The 20,588-nt window shown below is 40.9% G+C and overlaps 1 protein-coding gene across 1 annotated transcript; it reads left to right on the forward strand.

Moving 5' to 3' along the window:
- Window positions 1-3,053: 3,053 nt before the first annotated feature.
- Window positions 3,054-18,987, forward strand: LOC142945256 (vesicle-fusing ATPase). Its single transcript, XM_076086675.1, has 19 exons — window positions 3,054-3,136; window positions 5,501-5,600; window positions 5,689-5,728; window positions 6,403-6,569; window positions 6,709-6,816; window positions 7,697-7,772; window positions 8,245-8,400; window positions 9,113-9,312; window positions 9,400-9,565; window positions 9,930-10,004; window positions 10,850-11,037; window positions 11,703-11,798; window positions 11,912-12,068; window positions 12,635-12,768; window positions 12,920-13,066; window positions 13,815-13,949; window positions 14,397-14,510; window positions 14,908-14,963; window positions 17,674-18,987. The coding sequence occupies exons 1-19, from the start codon at window positions 3,054-3,056 to the stop codon at window positions 17,693-17,695; spliced, it is 2,220 nt and encodes a 739-aa protein (XP_075942790.1). The 3' UTR covers window positions 17,696-18,987.
- The last annotated feature ends 1,601 nt before the right edge of the window (window positions 18,988-20,588 follow it).

The following is a 20,588-nucleotide window of genomic DNA, read 5'->3' on the forward strand; positions in this document are numbered from 1 at the left end:
GTTTGTGTCCTGTGTGAAAGCCATTAACGTTTGTTACTTAAGAAAGTTCAATTCAACGTACCTCGTAGTTTGCAGAAACGTACAATGCCAACATTTCTTCTGCCGACTGGGTTGCATTTACATGTTGTTGATTAACGATGACAACGTGTCGGTCATCAACAGGTGGTCTACAAGTAATGATGGAGAAATGAGAAGCTGCTTCAGATCTAGTTTGCCACTTTGTCTCATTTTATACACCAGGTGCCTGTAAAAAGGATAGAGAACAGCCTGAGCACATTGTTACCAGTGTTATAGTCAAAAGTATGGCTATTATTTGTCTATCTGTACTTCTGGCAAAGAATCCTCAGAGATTATGAATGGATTTGGCAGACATTTACGAGGGAGAATTTGGCAAATAATTGGTTGGTAACCAGATTTTGCCTGTAATCTGGATCTGGAATTTCTCCCATGAAACAGTTTTTGTTGTCTATCCATGGCTTCACTCCTAATGAGGAGGCCTCGCAATCAAGCTGCTAAAAAGCATTTATATGATATTTTGGTGCAGAGGCTGCAGCTTCAGAAAACTCTGACTAAGATGGATATGTATGATATTGTTTACATGCAGCTTTATGGATTAACACAAACCGTACGAACTCAAAGAAAGATATGGAAATTTGGTATCTTCACAGCTATAGGTTATGTGACTCTAATCAATATGTTTGTAATACCAATGTATCAAATGACAATGTAAAAAACAACGTGACAATGCATAGTGATGAACCTACAAAGAATTATCACATTAATCTACAGCTCTCCCTCGGCTTTACGGAGAGTTTCAGCTCATTGTTTATGTGTGCGGCCCGAGATTTTACTGTTTTGTTTCACTCTCCCCTTTCAAGCTGTTTTCAGTGAAAAAGCTACTGTATGCTACCGGTTCAGTAAACAGCAGACAGACGCAGTTAAATGCAAAAGAAACCAATATTTTACCTCAGGAGGTGGTGGAGACCAAAAACAGGGCCAAAAGTGGGAATATTGAATTTACAACCTCAAAGGAAAGCTGAATAGTAAACACCTTGACTTTCTATCAATCCATCATTCAAAGAAAAATGATTTAAGTCATTTGGTATTTTGAAAGCTAATGCCAAATCCTTTGTAGTGAAGCTACCTTTTTTTACACTCTTAAATTAACAAAATTACGTTATTTTTTGCCACATCCAAAGCACCTAAAACAGCAACAGACCTCTGGACACAGAAACTCACTCTTAAAGTCGCTGCGTTTATTAGATCATTGTTAATAATCGTTATTTTCCTTTCTGTGTCTGGGTTCAAATGCAATTTTTTTTTTCGTTCGTGAAAAAACATTGTGTTATGTTGCTCTCCAAGGGAAGAGGTTTCACCGGTGTATGTCGTCAAACTGCTGCATCGTCTTAGCTTTTAACGAAACAGTTGAAGCGATGCGCAGATCAAACACGGAGGAGGAACCCGTGTCCACAGTGAGAGCAGGTCTGCTGTGTTTTAGCTGCGAAGCCTCGCTGGAGCAAATGACTTAAAACAATTTGTGGCAGAGTAACCTTTGTGCCTCGGAGCGACTGTGCTATTCATAAACCGGCCAGCAGTGAAGCCCGATTTATGGTCTGAGGCTCTGTGTGATTGCCTAATGCGGTTACCATGGTTACCACTTGCAGTGATGTGCATTGGAATGCCGAACCTTGCGGCAGATTTTTCTGTATACTTTTCTTCCAAGCTGCAGAGACGGTTGTTCTGCCAAGGCCTTTTAATTCATGTCGAAATGAGAGCATGGCAGCGTGTCCTTATATTCACACCTGTCTTACCATACGTGTAGAGTAGAGACTCCTGAAAGATCAGGAGTACAGGCTCAAATTAAAGATCAGGGTAAAAGGCACATCAATTGGTGGCTGTGATAGGTTTTATTACGTGACCTGGTTCCCCTGGTACTCCAGCCCGATGGCGATGGCGATGTCACCGCCCCTGATTCTTCTCACATTTCTAATTATAGGATGGAGGTGTAACCTTCATCACCGCTCCTGCAGTACTCTTTGATGCATCCCTCTTGCTTAACTATGTCCTCTACAGTGGTAGAAGAACTATTCGGATAATTTATGGCAAAATAGTAATGCGTTCATCTTAAATCACTCTACTACAAGTAAAACTACTTGATGCAAAGTCCTACTACAGTAAAACTACACTATGATCAGTGAAATGTAATTAAGAGTATCTAAAAGTCGTTCCACAGAAATATCCCTCCTGTGACTGGCAGGTGGATGTGTAAATAAGCAACTGTTTGCAAGCACATTCATCATATCAAATTAAAAGGTGTTCGCTGATATGTCCATGTTGTGTTCACAACTTGTTTCTGCTGCCCCCAAGTGGGCAAAGATATAGTTGTGTAGGTTTTGTTGAATATATATACTGTATATATATTTTTTTTCTAAGTGATTGGAAATAGCCTTGTATGTTGTCTTTGCTCTGACTTTGGTACAAGAATACACAGTTTTAATTTTGACATGTCAAAAGAAGGGCTGACAGTTCAATTCATCTTATTTTTGTACGTGTATTGAACTCATTTGAACAGATTCTTCAGCCTAAGTTCAGTGAACTCACTTTTTTTATGGCAGCAGAGGTTGAACCACCTTGGTGTACAACGGTGTACGATTGAATAGTAAAAGATGATGGATGGATGTAAAAAACAATATTTTAAAGACTTAAACCCATATTTAGTCATATTTATAATTAGTTGGAATACCAATAGATGCTTCCAATTCAGCTGCAACTTTACATCTGCATCATTAATCTCAGGCTGTACATAACCTGCTCATAACACAGACTGCACAACAACACACAGAACGATTGTATTTTATACAACTCTCAGCCCAGGGATGACTCTCAAACGTTCAAATAACATTTCACTGAAGATGAAACAAAGTAGAACTACTGATCTTTATGCGAGTTGTACAACAGGTTTTGTAAAAGTGTGTTTTTTACCAATATCTTTGAAACATTTTTTGCTCTTCCTCTCCTCCTCCTCCTCCTCCTCCTCTTTATCTTCACAGACCATGCAAGCGGCGCGATGCCCGACAGATGAGCTGTCGCTGTCTAATTGTGCCGTGGTGAGCGAGAAGGATCTGCAGTCAGGACAGTGAGTAATCGTTATCGCATATTCATCCATGCGTTTGTCAATACAGACCCACACACGCAGGCATCTCCCCGAGCGTCTACTCATCCATCCACATACCTTATCCCCTTATCCTTCGTCCAGAAGGTCACAGTCAATAATCTGACATGAGGCTGCAGGATTTACAGCTTGTGATCAACAGGATTATTCTGCTGGATATCGTAATAATGATAACTAGAGGTGCAAGAATTAAATGTAAAAAGACACCATATTTTCAACCTGATGATTAAAAAAATTGAATAAATAAAAATTTTATAAATCGCAAACGTTAATGCCAACAGTCCCTTGAAGCTAACAGACACAAATCAAGCATTTTCTGATCTGATTCCTCATCAGTGAGATCAAATTATAAAGAGTTATTGCTAAAGCACATGAACGCATCATTTCCTGTGCATCTCTTGTGGGGGAGTAGGTCATTTGAATCCAGCGCCGGAATGGCGGACTCCGCCAGCAACAATAAAAAACTGTATGTAGAGACGCAATTACAGAATATAAATACATGAAATCTCTGTTGCAGAAACATGCATACCATCACTGTCGTAGTTCAAATAAAAACTTTAAAAAGCATGATAGTATGGTTATTGCCATTGTCTGTAATTATGTACGGTACTTAAACAGTTACCATTCGCTGCTATTTGGGGTTACCAACATGAGAAATACCTCCGTGCAGCTTTCATGATAATCTCAGTTTTTCAAATAGGAAGTTATTTTATTGTCCTTTCTGCATTGCCACCATCACAGTTGGCCCTCTAAATGAAGGGGCTCACAGTTGCTCACACACCCTTTTTAACTTTTTCTAGTGTCTGCATTATTTTGTCCCTTTCAGGCCATTTTGTGCAACTGTGAGACAAAACTTTGGTTTTGCATTACAAACACTTCGGATGTCATCGTGTTTCTGCTGCACTTTATCTCTTTGTGTGTTGAAGCAAATAAGGTCGCAAATAAAAGATAATGGGATTGAGCTGCTGACAAACAACAGAAGGGATGACACAGGCTCATTGCTGCAGCCAGAAGTAGTGTTACATGAGAATATAACAATAAAAAAACACATTTAAAAGATCGTCATAGATACTATTGGTTAATATTCATTTGCACACATTAGTTTCCGTACGTGTTATCATTTTAAGAATTAGCAAACTTGATTTCCAGTGGGAGCCTCTTGGCAGATCTCAAAATGAATGTGTTATCTGTGTCCTACATTCGTACTGCCATGGCAACTGCTGCCTTGTCTTTACTATCCGTTGTCACTGTGCATGATGTTTTAAGATTAGAATAACTATGTATATATCTCAGGTTTAACACTGTTGTCATTATTGTAAATATCTGGTAATGAGTATTTGCAGATATTCAAAGTCGGCTGGCGAAATATTAAAGACGTTTCTCTCGTAGCCTAGCAACAAGGTAACGCTATAAAATGAAGGTGTTAAATACCCGCTGCAGTGATGTGATGTAATGCATTCCTTCAGTAGGCATCAACATTGAAAGGTGGTTTTACTCAAACTCTGACTCTTATCAAACTGTCTCGATGAGTCTCGCGAGGGCGCCTTGTGTGAGAGGAAAGCAGTGGTATCCTAGCAACCATCGCAGATAAACCAATGGCAACGTGTGAATAATGCCTCTGTGAAGTTAGCTCGTTAAGTAGTGGTGCATGGTCTCCACACACACTGATATGTTGGTGTTTTTCTTTCCTCACCTCCAGAGATGTCACCTAGAGCGCTGTAAAAAGATCAGTATTGTGTTTGAATAAATGAATTAAAGCTGCACTGACCAATGTTTTTAATCACCATGTAACATGTAATGTGAAAGGAGCTGTCTATATTGACAAACTCCCAGAATGTTGTCATCCCAGTGTATGCGATCCCTTCTCTATTTTGGATGTTTGCCTTGGTTTTTTGGGGCATGAAGCTACCTGCTCAGCACCAGACAGACAATGTTAGCAATTAGCTTCTGAATATAGTGGAGCATTTAGCAGCTAGAGAGGCACATATTCCCCTCAAGAGTTTGTGCAGACCAAACCAGAGCAAGAGAGAAGACTGGATAGTGGACTCATATTTGTCAAGTAGCCAGAAACAAAACTCTAAATGCAGGCTAATGTAGCTTCATGTCTGCTGGATGTATAAAAAGCAATTGTTTGCGAAGACGTAAACTATGTCATGCCCCCCCCCCCCCAAAAGAACATATGAGATAGTGAAAGGTCAAATAAGACAAATTGAGGGATGAGGGAGCAGTGTTGCATTGCATATAGTAGTTAATAACAGTCCTGCAAGCCAAAATAATTCACCATGACACATGTAATAACCAGCGTCTGTCTGCCTCCTATCTCTGCAGACATGTGTCGGTGAAGACCACACCCAACCACAAGTTTGTGTTCACAGTGAAGACCCACCACACTGTGGCACCTGGAAGCATCGCCTTCAGCCTGCCACAGGTACACACACACACACATACACACACATTGTTAATTGGCCTACTGTTTGTCGTCTTTCCTTATGTCCCTGTCTTTATCTCTCTTGTAGAGGAAGTGGGCCGGTCTCTCCATTGGCCAGGAAGTGGAAGGTATAACATTTTCTATTTGATTGCGCTGCAAAATGCTACGAACAGAACACAATAGCTCTTTTGCTGTAGTTGACATTAGCTATGACATCAGCGACCTCCATAGTTACTCATTTCTGAAACAATGGGTCACTCATTTCTAACTGACAGTTAGTTTGTCCAGTTAGTCCAGTTCGCCGCCTGAAATGACAACTGTCACTGAATTATTTTATCAACTGTAGCTAGCTAGCTAATTAAGCTAATGTTAGCTCCATGAGATGGTTGCAAACATAAAACTAGTGTCTGGCAGCCTTTTTGTTGTTTCTGGCTTACTTGTATTAAAACAAGAACCCCGTAAAGGGCTATTAAATATGCACTTGCGGCTAAATATACGTCCAATGAAGAGCAGGACTTTGATAGCATTGCCTTCCACACAGTTGGGGAAATATTGCCGCAAGTTGTGATTAGCGATATGCTAAACCCTGTCTTTTAATAAAGCAAAATGCTAGGTAGCTACTGTGGGCAGTAAGCGAGGTAGCTGGATATGCTAACATTTGCATTACATTAGTGCACTATTTAATCCATTCCTTACACACTTTTAGTTTTGAAAAGGCAAAAAAGACTCATTTAATCCAATGTGTGGTGGTCTTTACAAAATGTTGTATTCATTTAAATGTTCAATTCATCTGTCCCCTCAGTGGCCAACTACAACTTTGACAAATCCATGCAGTGCATTGGCGCCATGACAATCGAAATTGACTTCCTGCAGAAGAAGAGTACTGACTCCGCCCCCTACGACTCAGACAGGATGGCCGCCGAGTTTATCCAGCAGTTCAACAACCAGAGCTTCTCTGTTACCCAGCAGGTTCATATCTACAAACCTACAAAATCTCTCTCTCACACACACACACACACACACACACACACACTTTGCTTTGTTCTTTGTTGTTCGATGTTGCTCTGCAGGTTGTTTGATCATCCTCTTGCTTTTCTCTGTCTCTCAGCTAGTATTTAGTTTCTGTGACAAGCTGTTTGGCTTGATGGTAAAAGATATCGAGGCCATGGACGCCAGCATCCTCAGAGGAGAACCAGCTTCTGGAAAGAAACAGAAGGTACCCGACCGACATTGCAGACATGGGGTTTATTTGATTTATCGTCAAAACCAGTAAAAGGAGCAGATCAAAGTGTCACCATTCACAAGCCTTTATAAAATGGGGGACACCTGATCTTAAACAAGCACATGTGTGGGGTTGCAGGGGACACGTCCCTCTCAATATTTAATACGTGTGCATTTTTTGTGCCCCCCGGCCCTCAAAATGAAAAAGTTGAAAGTAGCAGAAGATTTTTATTTTGAAGAACCGCTAAAACTCGACTCATAGACCCCAACAATGCCTCCGGTAAAGTGATGGTTGCAATCTGCCATAAACATCTGCATACAAATTCAGCAGAATCCAGGAAATTAAGTATTTGACGCTCCTGCATGTCCCCAAGTACTCATTGTAGCTCTGTTACTTGTAAACATACCCCTCAATAATTAAACTCCAGGTAATGCCTAAAGCTTGAAATTGAAATGCTTATGACGAATGAAATGGTGCGGATATCAGCTGGAGTCGACGGAATAGAAGCATTCCAGTGATTTATTGCCTTACACATTAATTAGCAATGCACATTAATATATGGCAGCCCCTAAGGACAAGAAGCAGTCACAAACAAAAGTGCACACATTCAGAGAAATTTGCTCCAGATTCAGAAATGCATCAAACTACAACAAGTGAAAACTCAAACATCAGTAAAAAAGGCATTCAGAATTGCAGAAAAACAGCTAAAACCAGAAATGCTGCAAATACCACAGTAGGTCCTGGTGGTGCTTTCGCACCTGTACATGTTATATCCGATGGGACCATTCGTATTCTACATGTATCATCATGGAGATGGTGGGAAATATTTCAGAACCATCGGAGAAAAAATTGCAGCTCCTGTTTTCTCTGATAGATCGACATCGGACTGTTTGTGGGCAACAGCCAGGTGATCTTTGAGAAGGCCAATAGTTCATCCCTCACACTAGTTGGTAAGTTCCTTCTTTTACCAAAATGTGATTCACCTTTAGGATCCGGATTACTGTCAGAGGCTGTTTTTCTTAGCATTTTCAGTCAATCGTAAGATGAAGTTTTTAATATATTTCAATGTACATGGTAAACCCAGGGTGCTGCATAAACAATATGAGGGCCGTGGAGCCATCATGCAACAGTCCCTTATCTATTTTCTCCAAAAGACGGCAGTGAGAACACTACAATATTCTCTCGCTAAGGAAAAAAGGCCAAGAACGACTTATAAGCCAAACTTGACTTTTATTTTAAGGGTTTTTAATTCTATTGAGCTACAGAAATCCCATTTTCCTTCCCATCTGACAACATCCTGAAACTGGTTTATTTTTTAGAACCTTTTAACAAATATCTTACTCTATCCTCATGGAGACACTCACTTTAAAAACATATATCTGTGAGTTGCTGGTCAAGTGGTTCCCCTATGTCTTTTAACAGGTAAGGCAAAGACCAAGGAGGCCCGACAGACGATCATCAACCCAGAGTGGAACTTTGAGAAGATGGGAATCGGCGGTCTGGACAAGGAATTCTCCGACATTTTCCGCAGGGCCTTTGCTTCCCGAGTCTTCCCTCCAGACATTGTGGAGCAGATGGGTGAGAAAGCCTCTCGATCTTCACTCCGGTTGACTTTTCATATTTTTACCGTGCACGTCCACCATCCTTCTATTGGCTTTTAGGAGAAATTTGTCACGATGTCTCTTTTCTTCTCTGTATTTATGAGGTTTTAGCTTTCTCTGCCCTCATATGACATATAGTGTAATGCAGGAACTTTCATAAGCTTATTCGATTTGACTATAAATTCTTTTTTTTTTTAACCAACAAGTGAACGTTAAGGATGGAGCTGGAGGGAGGCTGTTGATATTGCAAAACAAAAATGAAAAAAGGAATATCCAAAATTGAAGTCGTAAATTTACGAGGAATAAACGTAAAATATATTTCAATTTTTCATTTTTTTCATTTGGTTTTCATAACCAAACAGTTATTTTGTATACTGCATATTTCTAGCAGTAGCAACATCTAATATACAGTAATACAATGGAGGAAACAGGGTTTGTCAACACAGCAGCTTTTTTCCCCCTCATACACACACACACACAGAGACACACAGACAGCAACATACTATTCCTTGGTTTTATTATTCTGCTTTCTTCTCCGTCTGGCTTTTCTTACATTCATAAATCTTCATCCCCTCCTCTCCTTGCTTTTTCCTCTGGCGTCTTGTATTTCTTACATCTCTCCTTTCTGATTCTCCTTGCACTTTTCACTCCTCACCATCTCACTTTTTCTTCTTTCTCCTCCCTCCCAGGGTGTAAGCACGTGAAGGGCATCATGCTGTTCGGGCCTCCTGGCTGTGGTAAAACACTGATGGCCAGGCAGATTGGCAAGATGCTCAACGCCCGCGAGCCGAAGGTCGTCAACGGCCCCGAGATCCTCAACAAGTACGTGGGAGAGTCTGAGGCCAATATCCGCAAGCTCTTCGCTGACGCGGAGGACGAGCAGAAGAGGGTGAGGGGGAGACTCTCAATGTGCTTTTGTTTAAATGTTCAAGTAGAAAAACAAAACTGAACTAATCGTTTTTGAACTCGTCTCCAGCTGGGAGCCAACAGCGGCCTCCATATCATCATCTTTGATGAGTTGGATGCCATCTGCAAGCAGAGAGGCACGGGCGCCAGCAGCACGGGCGTGCACGACACCGTGGTCAACCAGCTGCTGTCCAAGATTGACGGCGTGGAGCAACTCAACAACATCCTGGTCATCGGTCAGTGGCATCAGCGGGAATATGACAATATAAAGGCTGTCAGTAGTCATCTTTAAAGAACCCAATCAGACCGTATTCCTCTCACTACTACTTCCTCTTAAGTTTTGCAGTTATTTGTTTTACTTAGATTTCAGTTACAAGTACCTTTAAGTTTTGATTTTAACCTAAGAATGAGTCACATGCAAATGGATGCGTGTGAAATGATATCAACATAAACATGTTACATGTTTATTTGCGCCATAAAAGATCGGTTTCTCCTGTTACTGTATGCTTCTGCAATGAATTGCATACGGTAAATGTCAGACAGCATGGCTCACGTACGTCTGCCTTCCCTCAATCTCTGCCGTTTTCTCTTTCCCTCCAGGTATGACCAACAGGCCCGACCTGATAGACGACGCCCTGATGAGGCCTGGCAGGTTTGAGGTCAAGATGGAAATCAGTGAGTGTTCCGGGACCCCTTCCTCTTTCGTTCGGCCCTGTTTCTTATACAAACTACTCAGCTTGGCATTCTGGTTTAAGCTAGTGTCCCCTTATCCCTATTCAGGACCTCAAAATGATGGCCATTTTCCTCAGCACATTTCTAGTTTGCTTAATGCGGATGTGATCATTTTAGGGCGTGTCCATATGCATGCAGAGCAGTGATTGGTCGAGGGGATTGTTTGCGCGTGTAGCGTAGATTGAGCCACAGAAAGGAGACGGCACACTTAAGATTCATTTACTGTGTCTATGTCATGCAGGTTTTGCCAGTGCCTTTAGGACTCAGGTCTAGAGTCTATTGCCTCCAATGATAGAAGTGGACATGAACACAGATTATGAGCGATTCTTTCGCCCTGGTTCATCGAGGAGCACAGCTGACAAGAGTATTTTTTTGATATATTCAGTGATACTTTAGATTTTTCTGATAGCCTTTTAAAATAATCTTCAGTTTAGCGGCTCCATAATAGTCATACCAGTGTGGTTCTAACTACCAAGGTCGGCCTACAAAAATATGTCATCCCCGCAGCACTCTATATGTTTTTTTAATCACATCATGCCAGCATGGAGTTGAAATTAAGTGAATAGAGACATTTTACTAATTTTACCTTTTACTTTTATTCATTCATTGCCTCCTCTGCCCATTCCCATCCTTCCTCCCTTCCTTTCCTCACATCTTCCATTCTGTCACATCAACTCTACCGTATCCCTCTCTTCCAATGACCTCTCGACTCTTCTTTCCTTTCCATTCCCGTGTCCATCTTGTCCTCACGCCCCTCCTCCTCCTCCTCCTCATCCTCTCACCTCCAGGTCTGCCCGATGAGAAGGGGCGTGTCCAGATCCTGACCATCCACACCAACAAGATGCGAGGCTACAAGCTGCTCGCCCCCGATGTCGACATCAAGGAGCTGGCAGCCGACACCAAGAACTACAGCGGTGCCGAGCTGGAGGGGCTGGTCAGGGCCGCTCAGTCCACGGCCATGAACCGACACATCAAGGTCACTCTGCACTTTCCAAGACTCAAAGCTTGCATTAGGGTTTGGTTGGGATGCCGCCGCATTGAGAAGTCAAGATTGAAACGCGAATTAAAACGTATAAAATCATGTTGAAAGTCAAAGTAAGTGTGGTGTTAAAGATGATAATGTAATAACAGCTGGCACAGCCAAATAGTGGCTAGCAGAACGTAAACATGTTAGCTGGCAGAGCAGTATGCTAGCAGATTATCTTGCTAGTTTTTGTGACCCTCGCCTGTGTAGCCCACAGCAAAATGACTGCATCTTGGGCAACATTATACTAACTGTTTACGTCATGCAAAGCATGATGGGAGCTGGACTGGTAAATACTTGAAAACATATTAATCCCATTCCAATAAGCAAAACAACAGGAGTGACAAAAGTCATGAAAATTAGCTTTTTGTTTGCGTGAAAGTTGATTCTTGACTTTGGGAATAGTCATTTGTCAAATCAAGGACTACTTATTCGCTTTTTCTGGAGCTTTCACCTACATCGTACAAGTGGAATTAGTTCAGTAGAATTGTTTCAGTTTTTATAACTTGCAACTTAAAAGTTCCTTTTATTCACCCCCTGGCTCCGAGTGACAAGTGAGCTGAACTTCATATGTAAAACCTGAGGAGGTTTTAATGCAATTGTATGTTCTTCTCCAGGCCACAGCTACAGTGGAAGTGGACATGGAGAAGGCAGAGAAGCTGCAGGTCACCAGAAGTGACTTCATGGGATCCCTCAACAACGACATCAAACCCGTACGTACCGGGTCGTTTTACAGTTCATGCCCCTGACTGTAGAATACGGTTTAATCCTGTAATATGTAAAGGCAGAACGCAGTTCCTGACACTTCTTTATGTTTTCTACCCAGGCGTTTGGTACGAACCAGGAGGACTACTCCAACTACATCATGAACGGCATCATCAAATGGGGCGACCCGGTCACTCATGTCCTGGATGATGGAGAGCTGCTGGTGCAGCAGACCAAGAACAGTGATCGCACACCGCTGGTGGCTGTGCTACTGGAGGGTAAGAAACCAGAAACACACAGAAAAGCAGAGCAAAATGACAATAAAACACACACTTTTATGCACTATTATTCCAATTAAAGAGGTAAATCAATTTGTTTTGCCCAAATTGTGGATAATGTGCGACTTTGCACAAGATTGAATCCAATTTCCTGAGTTTCCGTGGTATTCCAGACCAGTGAGATCAATGCAAATATTTACACCATTCAAATAGAGAAAATTTGCAATCACGGTTTATTTCAAGACGCCATATTTCCGATAAACGTGGCTATAGTGACTTCCGTTTTAGAGTCGGAAATGAAATCAAACACAGAAAGCAGCCGTCTGCAGCTTGCTCTGATACAAGTTGTTTTGCGAGCACGACGTTAGCACGACCCAAAGAGTCACCATGTTTATGGGAAAAATACCCCATGTTGAAATAAACCAGTTTTAGTGGTAAAAAAAACATTATTTGCGCTAAATGACTCAAACGACACCCACGGCTTTCACGCCACTGAGCTACACATACAAACACAAATACATGCAGACAGTAAATAGCACCTCTCCTCCGCTCTCGACACACACCAGGCCCACCCCACAGCGGAAAGACGGCCTTGGCAGCTCAGATTGCAGAGGACTCGGAGTTCCCCTTCATTAAGATCTGCTCTCCAGAGAAGATGATTGGACACTCGGAGATCTCCAAGTGCCAGGCGATCAAAAAGGTAAGCGCTGCAGTGTGTTTTAACCCCCGTAGTATGTCAGCAAACAATGAGACATTTGCATTTTGACAATAGATTATGGGACTATTCTCCCTGCCTGTCTTTCCTTTGTCCCTTTCCTCACTCCTTTGTCCCTCCCTCACTACTGTTTCAGGTCTTCGATGATGCTTATAAGTCACAGCTCAGCTGCGTGGTGGTGGATGACATTGAGCGTCTGCTGGACTACGTCCCCATCGGGCCTCGTTTCTCCAACCTGGTGCTTCAGGCTCTGCTGGTGCTGCTGAAGAAAGCTCCGCCAAAGGTTAGAGTTCATCTGACACCCGTATACATATTGTTACTATTACTATATGTGCACCATACAGCAGAGGTTCTCGACCTTTTGTAGCTTCCCAATAAGAACGATATAGAATAATCACCAAATTATCACAGCATTCTTATTTGCTTTTTTTTGTAGAGAGTTACATGAGAAGATCGATACCACTCTCGTGTCTGTACGGATGATGAGAATAAAAAGGCAGAAGCCGATTAGCTTTGCTTAGCATAAAGACTGGAAACAAAGGGAAACGGCAAGCTATTTGTTCAATCTCTACAAAACAATGTAAACGTGTACAAACGACACATTGTAGTGTTGGGGAGGTTATGTGCCGAACTATTTTTTTGGCATGGCGCACTAGCCCAGTCTTTATGCTAAGCTAGGCTAAGTGGCTGCTGGCTTTAGCTTCATATTTAAAGGACAGATATGAGAGTGGATCTTTTCATGACAATAAAGCAAAAAAAAAAGCATGTTTCCCAAAATGTTGACTGTTCCTTTAAGAGGACAGCAGTATATTATATAATTGCTTTACTGCATCAACACATAATTAAATTTAGCTGGAGCCCTAGATACATGTTCTTTTTAATTAGATCAACTAAAAGCTGGAACAGTATATTTGTTTATCTCAGAATTACCCAACCATAACCCGAATAAATGCTGAAATGAAAATCTACCCCGTGCCTGTGGTTATAGCTGTCACCAAGGGACAAAACAAAGCGTTTACTCCTCCCTGCAGGGCCGGAAGCTGCTCATCATCGGCACCACCAGCAGGAAGGACGTGCTGCAGGAGATGGAGATGTTGGACGCCTTCAGCACCACCATCCACGTCCCCAACATCTCTACCGGGGAGCAACTCGTCGACGCTTTAGAGGTATGAACGAACGCACACACACACAATCACGGGCGTTCGCTTTAATGCAGTCAACACATTCGGTTGCTTGAAGGTGAAGATGCTCGTGATTGTCCGCCTAATCATGGACACAATGTTCAGTGATTGGCCGGCTCTTTTTCTCGGGATTTACTCCTGTTTGCAAAGCCAAGTTACTGGTTCCTCTTGGCTCATCTAACTGTGGTGCATTACCATCCCCCATTCTCAAGAGCACACATTCACACACATCCTTGGAAGAACCGACTGTGTCCTTTGTGTGGGGGAAAAAAATACTTTCATTTAAGGTACTGAAAAAATATAAGTGGCTTAAACATAATTAAAGGGGCTAGTTTACACCGGGCGATCCTTTTTTATTTTGCTCATCGGTTGGAGGTTTTGAAGGCAGAATTGAAGGTCTCTGCCTCTCTGATGTCTTTGTTGTCTTTGCAGCTGCTGGGGAGCTTCACAGATAAAGAGCGGGCCAGCATCTCACATCAGCTCAAAGGGAAGAGAGTGTGGATCGGCATCAAGAAGCTCCTCGTGCTCATCGAGATGTCCCTGCAGGTAAAGGACACTCACCGAAGCTGTGAAGCTGTGATGTGTGAGGGGTTGGACAATAGAAAACTAAAGACAGCACGCCCCCATTCATCAAGACTATTCTCCGTTTTTGGATTCTTTGTTCACCTTGGAGTCATGCGAGAAAAAGTTTTTTTCAACATATCAAGGTTATGCGGGGTGAGTTAGTGATATACAATTGGTCATTTTGGGGTAAAAGTATTCCACTAAGACAGAGCGAGGCTAGCCATTTCCAGCTGTTTTTTACTTTATGCTAAGCTAAGCTAAACGGCAGACTTATACCCACAGTCTACATCCGTTGAGTCAGACCAGGCTACTGTTGGTTGTTTGTATTGTCCAGACTCTTCAATCTCTCTCTCATTCTGCTTTCTTTCACTGTCTCCAGATGGCCGCGGATTACAGAGTGACCAAGTTCCTGTCTCTGCTCAGAGACGAGGGGGCGTGAGTACAACCGCTCTGCAACAATCATTGTCATTGCTTACCAACAGCTTCCATCAACTTAAACCCTCTTATTTTATTCTCATCTCCATCCATTTTTATGTTTCTCCTTGTATCACCCTGCCCGCTTGTTCTCTTTAGACTATATATATTGTTATTTCTATAAACACCATTCATAGAATGTACTTTGAACATGGCTCAGTAATGCCACACATAAGAACGCATATTAATGAAGGCAATAAATCTTGTATTTCCACACTGCACACAGAGAAGTACAAACATGGCAGAAAAGGGCTAACAATCAGTCACCAACTACTGACCTTAACAGCTTTATTTTTGCAATCACCAGGTTGAACGATGGCGATCAAATCCGAATTTAAAGCTGTTGGTCGCTCTCGCTGTGCACTGGTAAGGCCATCAGCCTTGTAGCGTGTCAGTTAGCCGTTAGATTAGCATTTACATTGTTTTGTTTTCTTTCTGCTTTAGAAATTTGATTGCAGTAGCAACTTCAGGTAACTGTTTAAATGGTGTTTGACTGGGTTGGGAGATTGGGAGTTTTGTTCGCCAAATAAATTGGCCACGTGAGACAGCCTGAATGTTTGTATTGCTCTGATCATTTTTTAACTTAAATGATGGAGTGACATAGCATGTTAACTCCGTGGTCTCATTTAAAAAGAATACAACACGTGTACATGTTTTCAATCATGTCGCAACAGTTGTTACTGTGGCCACAAGTGACATTAACATGATTATCGTAAATTCTAAGAGAGAAGAGTAAGCAAATTAACTCAGTAGTATCAGTTACAAAGCAATTAGCTTTATCAATATCAATGTAACGATATCAATATCAATGTAACGTTAGCTTACATTAGCTAGCGTTAGCCATCACAGCTACTGGTCATATATCCGACTGAGAAAAGGTTGTATCAGTGAAACCACTGGGCATATTTGGCAGAGAACCACTAGTTTTTATTTCAGTATGTTCTTCAGCTAAATAGTCTCGCTTGTCTTTAACCAGCTCCATCTTCACATCTCTTTCATTAGCAAAATGGATTCCTACCTGGAAGTTTGTACCCCCCGTGTATCTTACATAGTATATTTCCGCCCCTACAGCTGACATCACTCATAATATTTGTTGAATTTATGTAACATGACATTCCAAATGTCATGCAGGCATTGCATTTTTACTCCTCCTTCATCATTACTTTACTGTTGCTAGAAATACGCATTATAGCTCAATTGTATTCATTTCGGAACACAAGCGATTCCATTGAGTGCTTAGCATGTTGTTAGCATATTTTAGCTTTTATATTGTGAATATCATTTTTCAGTCCAGCCTCTTAAGGTCCAGGTTTCAGAAGTCGCTTGCACCAGCTCTTCATATGTTCAAACTTAGCGTACTTATAAGCTAATTAAATGTTTACTAAAAAGAGATTAACGCAGAACTAAATTGAAATGGCTTGTACCACACAAACCACATGCAAGAGCAAACGTTAATTTGTAGAGATTAGTTGTTACTACTAAATTTACTGACAAAGCTAAAGTTAGCTTGCTAGCACATGACCCTTTTAGATTTCGGAGTACATTTGAGATAATATGTAAAATGTTCAACATACAGTATATAACCTGACACTTGATCAAAATTATGTTTTTTTTGCTTGTTTTGCAAGCTAAAAATATCAAGCTAAATGTATAAATAGTATTATTTATGTTCATAAATAACGCTATTTTAAACTGCATGAATACTACTATTTCTGAAACATATTTCTCCATGTAAAGTATAAACAATATTACACAATTACAAAGGACTGGCAGTTCTATTTGATACATGTCAAAGAGCTCACATTTTCGAGCAGTTATTCTACAATTACAATGACTTCCTGTTGAGATAGCTGATTGTTTTTTATTGGATGACGCTACAAATGTTTTATAGCAACAGATTTACACGTCACTGAAGTCTTTACAAGCTGGTGCCAATTTCAAGTTATTACGAGTTTCACATTATCTCTATATATTATAAACACTAGTTTCATGTAATCTCTGAGTTATCGTAATCACAAAGTTCACGTTATCTCTCAATTATCGTAATCATAAGTTTCACGTTATTTCTGAATTATCGTAATCACGAGTTTCACTTTATCTCTGAATTATCTCACTAACTCATATTTGATTAATACAGTGTTATATTCAATGTGCAGTATTTCTGTAATCACACAACCGTCTTGAGTTGTCCTGTGAAATTAGTTGCAATTTGTTAACATAAGAATCTTTCCCATGTCTGCAATGACACAAACTTAGTAGTACTGAATTTACAAATAGCTGATGCAACCCTAACCTGGCCATATTAGAGTGAATAGCTGGAGGGAAAGCCAATGAAATCTTTCAAACAGTATTTTTGGATGGTGTGCTTGAGGATTGAGGCTCGCCATGGTATTATGGCAACCCTCCGTACACAGAATGAGGAGTGCATTAATCTCAATAGATCAGTGAGCAACGGTGTTATATTGTGGCTCTCTTCTTGTTTTATAGCCGGTTAAATCCTGCTCGTCGTATTTTATTTTGCACAAGACACCGCCCTGCATTGTGTTGGTGTTGCGTAAGTACACTGGATTTGCTGAGGGTTGCTAAAAGATGCCCTTCTAGTAAAAGAAGTAACGCAACACAACCGACAGGAAACTGAACCAACACGTCTTCTGCTTTTTCCTCTTTCTAGTGACCGCAGCTTCTACGAGTAGAGGGGCTGGAGGAGTGAAGCAAACATCTCGCCACCAACAAGCCACCCATGGGACAAGATGAGGAAGAGGAGGAGAAAGAGAAGAGATCTTCCTCTTGTCCGTCCACCCATCCGTCCATCCATCTACTTAAATACACACCTGGTCAAAGAGGGGAACACGCGAGTCCTCGTAATCTCAGCATGTTTCCGTAGGCAATATCTCTGTATCATCGACTTTACTTATTGACATATCACAGCAAACTACTGGAAGTCGTACTGTTAAAAACATGTTATCTGTAAAGAAATTGGAATCGATGATTGTAAAAAATAAAAAAGTGCTGTTTTGTGCATCGTGCGGAAAAATTACAACAAAAAAAGCCATGTATGTTTTCAGCTGTAGTATTTGTTGTATTCGTTGCATATCCCCCCCGTCCTGCTAAAGATAGTACGAGATGTATCCTGATAACACACAAGCAGAACGAACAGAGTACAACGGACACAAATCCCCAGAGGCATTTGAATATTTAAGGTTTGAATCTATGAGAGGCTTTTAGTGAATATGTAGTGGCTGTAAAAAATTTTAAAAAAAAAGGTGATTCATGTGTAAATGTAGACCCTTTAAATCTACAGTATGTAACTTGTTCATGTTCTGTACATAGTATATATAGACAAAATAATTTAAACGATATATCAGAACGTTTCTTCCTCCTTATTCTTCAAGAGATGTTGACTTTACCAGGTTACTGTAATAGTGAAAGTAAATGTGGGATTGTTGGCCCGTCTGTCTGTGTTGTGTGCAGTTCGGTTTCAGTCTAGCTATATTGTAGCTGCAACATCATCAGTGTTAAAGATTTAAAAATCAAATATTCCGCACTTATAACATAATACAAAACAAACAAAAAACCCTTTAGTACTTATCTCGGCGGTTCTTCGTGGGAACCCGAGCTTGTGTCCGCTCGTGTGCATGTGTGTGGGGAACCAAACGCTGCATGCATCCAGTGTGTCGGAGCGCGTGTGTGTGCGTGAGTGTGTGTGCGGTGGCAGAACGTGCTTTTGAATGTGCATACCTGTGTGTGTGTGTGTGTGTGTGTACATTTGATTCTAGGTTTTAGACAGTCGGTGGTTTATTTGTGGGGTTTTCTTTTTTTTTTTTCATGTCATGTATTTGGTGCTTATCGTCCAAAGTTCTTGTTTTGTTCTGACCATTGATGATGTGAGAGTGTAAGTGTGTGAGTGTGTGTGTAATTATATATCAACATGCAGATGTATTATTGCAATAAAAAGGCACAAATGCACAGGAAAAAGAAACTTACAGCCGCTCGTCTGGTCTCTTTTATTTATTTAGTGATGGATCGATGGACGGATATGTAGACAGAAGGATGGAAATGTAGTTAATTTTCAGTTTTGAAAAGTAACTTAAGTGCATTGACTTAAGTACAATTTTGAGGTACTTTACTTGAATATTTCCATTTTGTGCTATACTTTACACTATTACTAGAATACATTTTAGAGGGGAATATTGTACTTTTTACTCCACTACATTTATCCGACAGCTATAGTCACTGGTGACTTGCATATTCAGGTTTTACATCCATATAATAGGATCAGTTTATAATAGTACATTGGCTTAGATAAAACTACCCAATAGTATACCAAGTAATAGAATGTAACTGCATCCCCACCAGCTAAAACATAGCTGCTTACACAGTAAAATGTTGGTAGTAAAATTGTTTGTATATACTGTAATGTACATATATACATATTAATTATATTATATATATATTAATTATTATCATATTATTATAATATATATTCCACCAGGACTCTTACTTCTCCAAAGTCAGGAAGCAAGCAGGTAAACGTCCCTGCAGACCCTTCACTTCCTGGTCACCACCTGTTTCAGCTTCTCCCCTCTAGGGGGCGCTACAGAGCACTGTACGCCATAACAACCAGTCACGACATGAGGGAATCTTCAGCTGCGTTTATGTCTGTCTCCTTCAAAATGACTGGCGGAGCGCCCCTACCTCCATGTTGGTGTGTGATACTTAAGAACCGTGGCGGACACGATAAATAGGTCCATCTGTTTAATCTGCAGAGGCAGAATTGGGTGCTTTTGACTGGACTCCAATACATTTAAAACAGAAAACAATTGTTTGAAGTCATTAGGAACAAATTGCTAAATAATGATGATAGATAATGATAGAATAGAGCACCTGTAAGATATGACAAAAATGATATCTCTGGGGTCTGTGGGGGCCCTAGTTGGTTGGATTAAGGTTAAAGTGTAAAAGTAAACAGTGCTCTTCTCAGAGTATTGTTATATGTATTACCATGTGTATTATTGTATGTATGTATTATGATCAATATCGTTAATATTACGATTATTATATTAACATTATTATTGTTATTTGTTTTTCGGGTGCCATAATTGCTGCATTCATGTGCTGCATATGTGGAGCTAATTCTTATTAGCTACTTACTTTTTAAAATTAATCTATAACAATGCATCATATAAAACAATTAAGCTATACGTGTTGTACCTAGAATTAACCGGCATCTACAGCTGTCAGGTAGCCTAAATGTAGTGGAGGAAATGGCCTACTTTTACTCTCCGACATGTCGAGTATAATGTAAAGTAGCATACATTTAAAACAGTCAAATAAAGTGCACCTCCCGTTGCATCAGTTCTTAGCTGTGTGTGAATGTTGTTCTTTTTCCCCACCACTTGTTTTGCCTCTGAACGTTGCTGGGGAATCGGGAGACATTCCCCTTTAATTCTCCAGGCTCGCGGGATTATGCAATCCTCCCTCCTGCCGCAGTACCCCTCTCGGACCGGTGGAGGGCAGTGCGGAGCCTGGCAACGAAACAACCTATCCAGCGGCAGCTCCGCGTCTCCTGACCCGCATTCACCCGTA

The sequence above is a fragment of the Anarhichas minor genome, unplaced genomic scaffold (genome assembly GCF_050575085.1).
Source record: "Anarhichas minor isolate MPS153535 unplaced genomic scaffold, ASM5057508v1 ptg000007l, whole genome shotgun sequence".
In the NCBI taxonomy this organism is placed as follows: Eukaryota; Metazoa; Chordata; class Actinopteri; order Perciformes; family Anarhichadidae; genus Anarhichas; species Anarhichas minor.

Excerpts from the sequence above, each read along its gene's own strand:
- LOC142945256 (XM_076086675.1), top strand. The coding sequence starts at position 3,054 with ATGCAAGCGGCGCGATGCCCGACAGATGAGCTGTCGCTGTCTAATTGT. Across the intron at positions 6,570-6,708 it reads GCTTCTCTGTTACCCAGCAG|CTAGTATTTAGTTTCTGTGA; the intron begins GTTCATATCTAC and ends TCTGTCTCTCAG. Across the intron at positions 13,067-13,814 it reads TGAAGAAAGCTCCGCCAAAG|GGCCGGAAGCTGCTCATCAT; the intron begins GTTAGAGTTCAT and ends TCCTCCCTGCAG.